Source organism: Rhinatrema bivittatum, chromosome 4, assembly GCF_901001135.1.
Source record: "Rhinatrema bivittatum chromosome 4, aRhiBiv1.1, whole genome shotgun sequence".
NCBI classification, from domain to species: Eukaryota; Metazoa; Chordata; class Amphibia; order Gymnophiona; family Rhinatrematidae; genus Rhinatrema; species Rhinatrema bivittatum.
Window position 1 is genome coordinate 236765443 of NC_042618.1, and position 12709 is coordinate 236778151.

The window sequence follows — 12709 nt, forward strand, 5'->3', positions numbered from 1 at the left end:
CAGGTGGGTACAAGCCCACATATTTCCCTTCAGCCCCTCACCACCTTTTTAGGCTTTTTGTGTAAGTGCTCTCCTAGCACTTTTATTTAAATGTTACAGTAACAGTTTTACAAGCTGTGACACTTTAGCTACTTGTGAGTCTACAGAGCCCCACTGTGGAACATTTATACCATAAGTCATTAAAAAGAATGGAATTAGAACTCAGATTTTAAGGTGTTAAATAAAAAGGTGGCTTTTTTTTTTTTTTTTAGACCCAGGTTATTGTTGATGTGGCTTTTTGGTAGCAGTGTCATAATAGTAATATAAAAATTATACACTTTGCTACCCATATCAGGAGACTTGGTGATACTGTTGCTTTAAAAACAAAACATAAAAACTATGTAAAAATATTAATAGCACTTTTCAAAACTTTTTATCTAGTTGTCTCAGGAGCTGTCCAGACCATGGTGCTGAAAAGCAGTGAAACATGCTTCAGTATCTCAAGGTTTATTGGCAATTTTTGTAATCTGTTGATGCTTCTACAAATAAATAATAATGTGCTGTTTGAAATCATACCCTTTCGATTTTGCCATAGTTGTGCTTTGCTTTTAGGTGTTGAGCCCTCGTAGTGATATAGGTATTTATGGAAGCAGCAAAAATAAACGGAAAAAAGTTAAAGAGTTAATGGAAAAAGATCTCGACTTGGATACCTTGAGTGAGATGGAGGAGGGGATGGAAGACACTAAGGATACAGCATCTGTGGTAAGAGGATGACCCATACCTTTTGACATCAGACAGGTGATAAGTACATGCATATCAAAGCACATAATTCATACACAGCACTTACAGTTCTGTTTGTTCACAGGCCTTTATAATGTTAGTCTTGCATTCAAAATTTTAATGTACATTGGAGGTGGGGGGGCAGTGTGTGTGGGGTGGTGTTTGTATTTTACAATGGAATGAGAAGGGTGGTTTTCAGTATTTTATGTCATTGGGTGATATGGTCAAAGCTTCCAACAATATTGCAAAATCTTTTTTGTTTTAGTTTTCCCAATGTACTGTCTTAAAAAGTATAACCACCATACAAATCCTCCGTAATAAATTATTTGTAGAAGAATTATTTGTAAAAAACTCTAAACCTTCTAAATCCCACACTAGGGTAAAAAAGTTTAAACATCCTTCTAAATGTGTTCAAGAATGTATTTAAGAAAAAATATTTAAGACAAAGGGAGGAACGTTTCATATATTGTCATAAATCCCCACCAGGGGTAATGTGACTATAGATTATAATCATAAACGGACCCCCTCAGTCCAATGTTTTTCTATATGTGATGAACACCAAGTGCTAACTTTTAAGTGTATATTTTAAAAAATATTTTTCACTATTGCTAATGGTGAAAAAACTTTCCTCCAAGGGTTATAAAGCAACGATTGTAAATGTCCTGGCAAAATTATAATCCCAAGAATGGGTATTGATAGATGATGTTAATAATTGTAATCAACCCCATAGGCATAAAAGATTTTCAATAAGGCTTAAAGAATAAGCTCTTTCAACATCCCGACTTATCTGATGTCTGTAATAGGTCACCGACGCAGCCGCGTTTCAGGTCCATCCAGGGACCTTTCATTAGGGGTTTCAACCTCCTTCCACGTTCAGTCGGTGGGTGTTGAATTGTTGCCTACACAGGTCTCGCACATAGGTCTCGTTAGACTCTATCCGGGTATGATCTTTAGGAATCCCTCCAAAGCATTTTGGTGCTCACTGTGAGTTTTGCTGTCTTAAAAAGTAGACATAACTTAGTAGATGATGACAGAAAAAACTGTTGGGCAATCCAGTCTGCCCAGTTTTTCCAGTCCACACTATAAGGAATGTCCCAACTGCCAGTCATAGAATATTATCACTTATAGAATATCACTCCTTATCCAGGTTAGATTTTGTCATCCTCATTTGTACTCTGTCATCTCGGATGAGCATACAGGATCTCCACTTTGTTCATATCCAGCACCTCTTCTCATCCCATGTCTAAATCACAAAGCTTTATAAGGTGAGGTGAGGGAATTCTGGTGTTATAGTAAATGCTTGTTTATTGTCTGGGGAGTGTTTTTTTTTAACCAGACTAGTCCAGACACACGCTCCCCAACCAGCAGATGGAGACAGAAAACAAAAGGCTTGCTGACATAATTCTACATAGGGTCCCATGCTGTGCTCAGCCTGCTAATATATTCTCTATCGCCAGCAATGGTAGGCAAGCATCCTGTACTGTCTGAGTCCAGATGTAGACCAGTGAAGGAGATGTGGATTCAACTCCTCCTGGCATGATAATCTGTGACTCCCTCAGGATCCTTAGGTGACAGTCTGTGACTCCCTCTCCCAGTTGAGCAGTTACTGGGGTGTGACAGTGGTAGAATCCCTCCCCCACTGGAGCAATGTCTGGTCACCAAAGGGCTTCTGAAGGAATTGGGTGGGTTGCCCTTCTGTTCTCCTCCTTTTTTCCCTTCCCTTCCTTATCTAGGCCCTCCCTTGCTCTCTCCTCCCCTCTCTCTGCCAGTTCCTGTCTTTTCAGTCAGCCTGCTTCTATCTGGCCAGTAAAGTGGGCAAAGAAAATAAAAGGACTTCATTTAAGCTGAGAAGCTGTTGCTGGGAACTTGTCCATCTGAGCAGGAGACCAGGTAAGGCCTTTTCTTCGCTGCAGGCTGACTGAAGGGAGGTGAGGCCTAATAGCATCTCAGGGGGAGCACAGGAAGAAAAGCCTATTCTGCGCTGTGTGTGAAACACGTTGAGCCATCTCAATGGGAACGCCCTGCAGGAGCTCATGGCAAGAGGGAGAGAGAGAGCATTGGAAGGGACATGATGGTTGCCAGGGAATCTGATTCAGTGCAACTGTTGAGTCAGGCCATTCCTGCCAGAGGAGTTACAGCCACAACGGGAACAATGGCCATTTTGAAATCATGGGAGGGGAGCCTTGTGGAACCAGGGTCTCCTACGCAATTTTCTGGGGGTTATATACAGGTACTGGGCATTCCAGGTATTCAGGTACGGTGGCAAAGAGAATGACTGGGAGTAGCACTTTGGGACAAGGATCGACTGCTGCTCAATCCTGATCAGCATTATCTGCAGAATTTTTTAAATGCCTGCACCAAACATTGTGCATGAGGCATTGTTTGGCTCCTGGGGGGTTGCTCTTCTTTGGCTGCTTCTTGGGCAATCCATTGTTGGTCAAAAGCAAGTGATAAAAGGAGAAGACTAGATAAGAGAAGAAGGGCTTCTAAAGGTTGGACATTTCTCTTCTGGACTTAGGAGGGCCTAAGGACAGTGATGATGCAGAAGGGGAATACTGTCCAGTAGAAGAGGGTTAATCTGCTCTGGTTCTGATTTTTCATAAAGAGCTCCCTTAAGTTCACAATCATTAAACATGTTGAATATTGCAGAGGAGAAGGGTGAAGAAGATCCTAATTCATTTGAAGACCCTATTAGGGTCGGTTTAAGGAAGCCATCCAAGGCCTTTCTACTGCATTGGTCAATCAGAGAATTCATTTCAGTAGAGTGGAACTAACCAGAGGCCAATTTCGGAAGAGGAAAAACCTTAGCTAGACTTTATCCTCTGTATACTCACGAAAGAGAAAAACGTCATTCTCCTAAGGTGGATATACTCATTTGTACCATCACAATAAGGGCTACTATCTCAGTAGAAGATGGTTCCTCCCTTAAGGATGTTCAGGACAGGAAGATTGAACCAGTACTTAAGCAGGCATTTGAGGTGGCTGGTTTGGCGTACAAGGGCTGGTCTGTGTTTATCGCAACATATCCAGGAAAGTTCCTTGGGAAGGTATTGGCTTGGTCTTGGATGATGCGACCCAGATGGAACCGGTTCAACATTTTTTTGAAGGCTTCCTATGGTATGATTTGGGGTTTGACCAGCACTATGTCTTCTATTGTGGTACTGTGGTGAAGAACTTTGGGGAGTCAAAGGCTCCTTAGTTGCCAGACGATAAGCCCAAGGGGACTGCTAGGTCTGTGTCAACTAGGAGACAAAGAGAGGGAGACCTGTTAGGTCTTCAGATGGCCAGCTAGCTAGGCCTTATAGTACAATTCAGTACTATAAACAAAAGGGGTAAAAACAAGGACAGAGATTCTGCCAATGCCACAGGGTCTCGGAATTCCCAATGAAGGTGCTCATGCCCAGCCTTTGGAACTCATAGACAGGCAGCTGTCTACCTTTTACTGGAGATGGGCCCAAATAGTATCAGTTCAGTGGGATCTGGAAGTGGTAAAAAAAACCAGCTATGTTGTAGAACCTTCCTTCCCTATTTCTGACATTTTTATGCTATCCTCTTATCACTCCATCCAAAAAGTGGTCCCAGCTTCTCAGAGAGGTCAAAGAAGGTATTAGATTTATTTCATAGTGCCAAAGATGGAAGAAATCTTTCTTCCTATTGTGAATCTCAAACAGGTCAACAAAGCTCTGAGAGTGACTCATTTCAAAATGGAAACCTTGAGGTCTGTAATGGTAGCAGTATGACAAGAGGAATTCCTGATGTCCTTAGATATGACAGAAGGCTACCTTCATAATCCAATAAAGGAGAAAGATAAGAAATATCTTTGTTTTACAGAATTAGGAGGTCACTTTCAATTTTGAGCCTTGCTATTTGATCTAGCCACTGCTCCAAAACCATCTCAAAGGTGATAGAGATAGCAGCGGCTCTTCATTGAGAGGGAATTTTGATTCATCCTTATCTGGATGATTGCTTAATCAGAGTGAAGTCAGCTCAAGACAGCAGAATAGCTATGACCAGAGTTGTGCAGTTGTTGCAGGATTTCAGCTGGGTTGTCAACTTCATCAAGAGCAATGTGGCTCCTTCTCAGTCCTTGAAATATCTGGGGGTGTTTGACACAAAGGCTGGTTGGGTGCAGCTGACAGAAGAGAGGATTCAAAAGCTGCAGGATCAGGTGAGAATGTTGTTCAAGTCTTGACATCCCTCAGCATTCAGCTGTCTAAAGGGGTTGGGGTCCATGGTGGCAATGTTGGATTTAGTCCCTTGGGCAAGGACCCAAAAAACAGTAAGGCAGGCGATCTAACAAAGCCGTGAGGAAACAACAAAGAAGAAAGAACAAAGAAATAGATGCCCTTGGGCATCTATTTCTTTGTTGGTCCCTTGGGCAAGAACTTACATGAGCCTTTTTGCAGAGGGTGTAGCTTTTGAGGTGATCCCCTCATTCTCAGACTTGTTCTGTCAGACTTCCGTTGCTGGACCAAACCAAGAAGAGACTGGAGTGGTGACTAGTGTCTAAGAACTTGGAACAGGGATTGGCTCTCAACTCTCCCTCATGGATTACATTGATGATCAATGCCAGTCTTCTCGGTTGGGGACATGCACTGTCAAGATCGGGCTGTTCCGGGCACTTGAACTTGGAAAGAGGCCAGATGGTCCATCAATCAGTTAAAAGCGAGGGCAATAAGGAAAGCTCTATTACATTTCGCTTCTCTGCTTTGGAGACAGGCGATCAGGATCCTGTGTGATGAGACTACAGCGGTGACGTACATAAATCATCAAGGACGATCCAAAAGTCCACAGGTAGCAGAAGAAGCAGAGCAGCTGATGATCTAGGTAGGAAAATATGTGAGAGTGCTCTCCGCAGGGCACATCTCTCAAAAAGAAAACATGCAGGCAGACTTTCTCAGTCAGAACTCCTTAGATCCAGGGGAGTGGGCTCTGTCGTTGGAGGCCATTTCCATAATGGTAAACAGGAGGGGTAAGGCCAGTAATGGATTTGATGGTTTCCAATGCCAAAGTGAACTTGGATTTGATGGTTTCCAATGCCAAAGTGAACTTGTTTTTTAGTTGAAAGAAGGAATGGGGGTCTTTGGGTTTAGAAGTTCTAATTCAGGGTTGGCTCTTGCAAGGCCCTCTTTATGTGTTTCTGTCCTGGCCTTTTATTGGCAAGATTTTGCAGAAGATCTCCAAACATTGGGGCCTCATGATTTTGGTGGTACTCAATTGGCTGAGATGTCCTGGTATGCAGATCTAGTAAGGATGCTATATGGCAATCTAGTGGTGTTACCGTGGTCCAGGGGATTATTACACTAGGGTCTGTAGTACACCAGGATCCAGCTCAGTTTTGTCTTATGACCTGGCCTGGTGCGCTTAGTCAGAAGGGGTTATTCCTAAGGGGTGGTGAATATTTTATTAAGGGCCAAGAAAATTTCAGCATCTATAACTTATGGTAGAGTCTGGAAAATCTTTGAAATCTGATGTTACAGGTAAGGGATTGTCAGCTAAGAGATCATGTTGCCTTCGAATTTTTTTTTATAAACTTTGGTTGGTGAGATCTTTGTAGAATTATTTATCTCCTATAGATTTCTAGTTGTTTGTTCAAGCTTTAGTATTTAATTTTCTGAATCACTCCTTACAATCTGAATCTTAGCAGTTACTAAGTATTCCTTCTAACCAGGAGTTTAAGTTGCAGTTTATTCTAAGGCTTTTTCAAGTACTGGCCCTACTCAGTGGAACAAATTGCTGTTTGACTTGCACAAGGAAAATGATTATATGAATTTTCGAAAGAAACTAAAAATCAATTTATTCCTATAAGCGTATTCAGGTTAAACTTTGTTGCAGTTTTCTAGAAAATGTGGTTACTGTGCTTATATGCTGTTTAAAATTATTCTCTTGTTTCATTATATGTTTATTTTTTTCCCCACTTTTATTTTTATTGCAATTTATAATTAAACTTAAGACAACTTGTTAGACATTCGGGCCTATAGACATTAGAAATTAAGCAATCATTATAGGAAAAGGAAAAAAGAACAAATCCCAATTCCATATGGTCCTATATCTAAGGAAAAAAAGGAGGAGCCATGATAAAATAAAGCAAGTATAATCAAAAGAAGTAATAATAATTTAAAAAAAGCAAATATGAAAAGACAGCATCAGCTAATATTTATATAACTGATTAATTAGCACTGGTCACCGATACTTTATGAGACTCTAGAAATTCTCAGCTGAGAAGGCTCAAAGTACACATTTTCTAACATCAAGCAGTTTCAAGATACGTTTATATAGTTATCAAACAATAAACAATAAACTGGTGCACTAAGGGCCTGAGTATCTTGGTGCATAGCCAAACATTTTTTTCTATAGTCCTGCATTGATCTTGTAATATCTGGATAAAGCCATATTTTTGTCCATAATATAGAATAGATCTATTACGGAAAATTAATCTCATAATATCACGATCTTGAGGAAAAATAAAGGAAACCAAAAGAGTGCTTTTATTTATTACCTCCATAGGTTCTGAGCTTTCTATAGAAAATCAGTCAAATTGGAACCAATTCCAACCCATTGGAATTCCCTGGGGATATATTAATTGAACCCCCTTTCTTCTCACCACGTAGGAAATATGCTTCGGCAATAAGCGGAATTGCCTCGAAGGGAATCTTTAAAATTTCAAGCAAATACTTTTTAAACTGATCCAACAATGAAATATGATCCATAATTGGAAAATTCAGCACTCTTAAGTTTTAAATATCTGATGAAATTCTCTAGATTTTCCATTATTTTAGCTTGAACCAAACCACCTTGTACCAAATTCAGCTGGGTATTCTGAATTACAGTAGGTGAGTGCTGGCAATTATGATATGGAAGGCTTACTATATTGGAATTTTAGTTCAGTTTATTCCTGGCTTTCTGTGGGCCAATTCCACACCCAATGCACTTTACCATAGCCCCAGTACCAAATGGGATCCAGTAAACTGCCTTGATTACTATGAGAAAGGTAGTTTATTAAGTCTATTAAATTATTATTATTGAAAGTGTGTGTTTTTGCAGTGAATGCCTATATAATATATATGTTGTTGTAAGTGATATTTTAACTTCAGAAGATTGTACTTTGAATGTCTATTTTCCATATGCAATCTGCCTGTTTAGGTTGGGGAAGTTAATACATTTTAAAATGGAAAAGAATGCATAAGTTTTAATTATGTGGGGAGGGGAGGTAAGGGGGAATGAAAGCCTGTAAGGTTTATCTAGGGCATCTAATACCCTTGTATTAGCCCTAAGAGAGAGTATGTGTCACTCCCTCATTTCACCAATCTCTCACACCCCCAGGGGGCAGATCCTGGAGAAGGGCAGGAGGCAGGCAATAGGGAATGGTGGAGTCCTATTTCTAGACCCAGGAGGTGGGGAAGCTAAAGGCCTAGTGTAGACACCGAAGACTGAGAACAAAAAATAATAGGCCCAAAAACTGAGTGGTTAAAGCAGTGGGCTGCAAACAAGGGAAGCCAGGGTTCAAATCCTATTGCCATTCCTTGTGACCTTGTGCAAGTCATTTCACCCTCCATTGCCTTCCCCCTGCCCTGGCCCTTAGTGATGCACCGAGCAATGGGGGTGGGGTGGGGGGAGGGCACCATTTCATCCTTCGCCTCAAGCAGCAGATTGCCTTGAGCTGCCCCTGATTTCCCCCATCCTCCAGCAGGGTCTGTTGTTCTCTTGGCAAAGGTGCACCATCTGCCAAACTTCCTGGCACTGCACTCACGATGTCAGGAAGAAATGTTGCCCCAGCTACACCCATAACCATTGCCTGTTCCTGCAGGTCACTGCAGCGGCTCTATCAACTCAATTTTCCACTGCGGAGGGGAAGGAGTTGTCGGAGCTCCGGGACTCAATGTTGTCTCAAGTTCCAGCAGCAATGCTGCTTGCTCCCCAGCGTCTACCACTAAGAACTCCATACCCAGAGAAATCACTGATGCAAACCCACAATCTTCTGCTGAATCGAGCTGTTCTAGGGAGTAGCTGGCATATTTCCCCTCAATCTGCTCTTCCTTTTAGTATAAGACATTTAGACTGTGGTAAGATTTAAGCCGACATGGAGCTCACAAACCTATGTTTTAACAGTTTGCCGCCATGGTGTATTTTATTTTATTATGTTTTAAATTGTGTATATATTTTGAAAACTTCATTGAACAAACCAAGATTTGTGGAGTATACTCACTTTGGAAAGATGTTAAGGTAGTATGATTTTGTTTCATTAGGTACCAACATTTATTAATCAAAAGAGCAGTGAGTCACTCTGGCTGACTAACTGAAATGTTAAGGTTGTGTGACTGATTTGATTAGGTACCATCATTTGTTAATCAGAACAGCAGTGAGTCACTCAGGACAACTAACTGTAGTGTAAATCTCCAAAGGGATTGTTTTGCACTAATTTACCTTAGAAACACAATATATATTGCAAGGGAAGAGCTCAGTAACCCACAATCCAGTGGGAGCACTGAGAGGAGAGGATCACCTTGCTGGTGGCTGAAAGGAATCAGTAAGGTTTTTGCTTGGGAAATTTTCTTTTTAAAAATTTTTGGGGCAAAGTTAACTATTTGGGAATATTATTTAGTGTGTTTGTGCTTTTAATAGTCAGTAAGGCAGCGAATAAACAGATGGTCGCTCAGCAGCGCATGGTTCGGAGTGAGGTATCTTCAAAGGATACTAATGATGCATTAGAATTAGGACATCCCGACAGTGAGGTTCCAATAATAAGAAAAGTAGTCCAAGTGCCTGTAACTAAAAACTCACCTGAGCTAAAAAATTCTAACTTATCCCTATCAATTAAAAAGAGAATGAAAATACAAACAAAACAAACTTTGAAATGTTTGTATGCTAATGCCAGAAGTCTAAGAAGTAAGATGGGACAATTAGAATGTATAGCAGTGAATGATGACATAGACTTAATTGGCATCTCAGAGACATGGTGGAAGGAGGACAACCAATGGGACAGTGCTATACCGGGATACAAACTATATCGCAGTGACAGAGAGGAGCACCCGGGAGGCGGTGTGGCGCTTTATGCCCTGTGAAAGAGCCACATTTTGAGGTCCCTTTTAAATTCTTTCATATTTTGTTGAAATCTTAGCTGTTCTGGTAACATATAGTAAATGATTTTACAAAAGCAAAGTTTAAGAATTAGAATCAGAATTAGAAAAATAATTAGAATCAGAATACTATTTAAAACCCTCACTATAATTCACCAAACACTCCACAATCCAAACATGCACTGGCTAAACAACTTTCTACACTTCCATACCCCCACCAGACTCACCAGATCAGCTAACACTGACACCTTATTCATTCCCCCCGCTAAACTCACACACCTCATCTCCACCAAAGACAGAGCACTATCCATTGCTGGCCCCTCCCTCTGGAACTCAATGCCCACCAACATACGACTTGAGCCCTGCACTCAAACATTCAAAAAGAAACTAAAGACTTGACTCTTTAAACAAGCCTTCTCTTAACCCCCGCACCACTCCCCTTGCCAGCATGTGTCCCTTATCTCCTGTATATTCCTCCTTACACGTCGATCCAATTCTCCTGTAAATACTCCCTCTAAAAGTTTATTTTTATCATGTTGATCGTTACTATATTACTATTGTTCTACCTCTTCTCTGCCTACCCTTCCTCCACTATCCTCTTTACCTTCTTTTATTACAACCTTCTACTCATTGTTCATTATTGTTTCAACCAGTTATTGTTTAATGTAACTTTCTCTTCCATTTCCTCCTCTCTGTCCGTTCCTTGTAAACCGATGTGACGTACATACGAACTTCGGTATATAAAAGTGTTTGTTTGATTAATTAATTAATTAATTAATTAATTAATTAATTTTTATATTCTTCATTGACTAGCATATGAATAAACAATGATTGTGAATTAAACATATTACAGTCATGAAATAACCCCAATTTGATCTCATAATAGATCTTTCCTCTTCTGTTCTTGTGCAGGTGGCAATGTTTAAGGACCTAGAGCACAAGGAGATTGATGCAATGCATTCTCTTAGAGCAGCCAATCTGGCCAAAATGGCAATTGTGGACCGTATTGAAGAAGTCAAATTCTGCATATGCCGCAAAATGGCCAGTGGATTCATGTTGCAGTGTGAACTTTGTAAAGACTGGTTCCACAGCACTTGTGTGCCTTTGCCTAAAACCAGTTCTCAAAAAAAGGGTTCCAGCTGGCAGTCCAAAGAAGTAAAATTCCTGTGCTCATTATGTATGCGTTCCAGAAGACCTCGATTAGAGACTATTCTATCACTGCTGGTGTCCTTGCAGAAGCTGCCTGTGCGATTGCCAGAAGGAGAGGCGCTACAGTGTCTGACAGAGCGAGCAATGAGTTGGCAGGATCGGGCACGGCAGGCATTGGCTACAGATGAACTGTCATCTGCTTTGGCTAAGCTGTCAGTATTGAGCCAGCGGATGGTCGAACAAGCAGCCAGAGAGAAAACAGAGAAGATCATCAGTGCTGAGCTACAGAAAGCAGCAGCAAACCCAGACTTGCAGGTTTGTGGAATTATGTATTTTACATCTCTCTTATTTTCTTTGTGTGCTAAGGAGTAACGTGTCCAAACGGATTAGTTTTGTGCATTCTACCACCATATAAATATTATGCCACTTAAATGGAAAAGCATGTAAAAAAAAAAAAAAAAAAATACATACTGATCAGCAAGTTATATTCTGATATGTAGGACCTTTATATTTGGGGCTTGAAGCATCACAAATAGCTTTTACAGTGGCATATTAGTCGCAAATGCCCAATAAAATATAATAGGTCCTCCATGAAATTTCTGATCATTTTTTAAAATGCTTTTATCAACTTGCAAATAAAATTCGCTGAACGCTATGAGATGTGGAAGTGTTTTACGTTGGGCAACATTGTTTCCCCTGAAGTAAAAAGTGCCATCTTTCAAAATACGGACCGTGTCAGGTCCTGGACAGTGTTTTACAGGGTTTAAGATGCGTCATCAAAATCAACATAAATTAACATTCGAGCTTTGCAATATAAGTGAAATTCATACAGTCCAAAGAGACCAAAATCATAATGAGATAAGTACAAATGTTAGTAAGTTGATAAAACATTAAAAAAAAAAATAAGAATGTAATGATTGTGAGCCCTTGTGCTGTGGTGGTGAGGTCATTGCAGCCCAGTAGGTGAACCTACTAGGCCCCCACCGACAGCTGATGAACACGCCCTGGTCTGTGACAAACTGGAGTTTTGCCTAAACTAACCATTTCCATGCAGGTTGAGCCCTTGAGTTCCAGGGGCCAACAGGAATTAGGTGGGTCCCAAGGGCAGTCCAAGAGTCTAGAGACGCCAAATGTCAGGGCAGTAGGTGGGAAGTTAATGTTCATGGTTGAAGTCAGATCCAGTTGAGCAGTCAGAAGGACTGGAAAGGTTGAAAGGATGAGGAAAGGCTGGATGTAGCAGGCTTGGAAGAAGCAAGGCAAGACTGGGACCAGAGCAACACATCTTGTGTTAAATATGGGACTCGTTGCTGAGGTGAAGTGCAGGATTTGTGGCTGGGTTTAAATACCCAGTTACATGACATCATCGGGAGGCTCTTGCTGAGAGGTCTCCTGCTATGGGGCCTTTAAAAAGCACTGCAACAGTGGTCCTGGAGCGTCAGCAACGTCAGGGTTAGTGTGCCCGGTTGTGGCCTTCCTGTGGACGGCGAAACGTAACAGTACCCCCTCTTCTAATCCTCTCCCCAGGCCTCCTGTCTTCAACTTCTGGAGAGAACGTTGATGGAATACTTTTACTATCAGGGGAAACTAGGAAGTTAAGCACAAGTTCCAGAGGAGGTTCCAAGAATTCTTCAGTTTCTGAGGATCCTTTTCTGCAGAAAGGGAATCCTTTGGAATTAGGAAAACATGGCTTGTGGGTCCCTGGGATGAGTGAGGCCAGTCTCTGC

General features: G+C 41.1%; 1 protein-coding gene across 2 annotated transcripts in view; it reads left to right on the forward strand.

Moving 5' to 3' along the window:
• Positions 1–12709, forward strand: part of KDM5A (lysine demethylase 5A) — a 331505-nt gene that overhangs the window by 260039 nt on the left and 58757 nt on the right. For both annotated transcript variants that reach the window (XM_029599940.1, XM_029599941.1), the window contains 2 exons: positions 592–741; positions 10749–11300. In XM_029599940.1, the coding sequence (XP_029455800.1) occupies positions 592–741; positions 10749–11300 (702 nt within the window). The remainder of the gene's footprint in view (positions 1–591; positions 742–10748; positions 11301–12709) is intronic.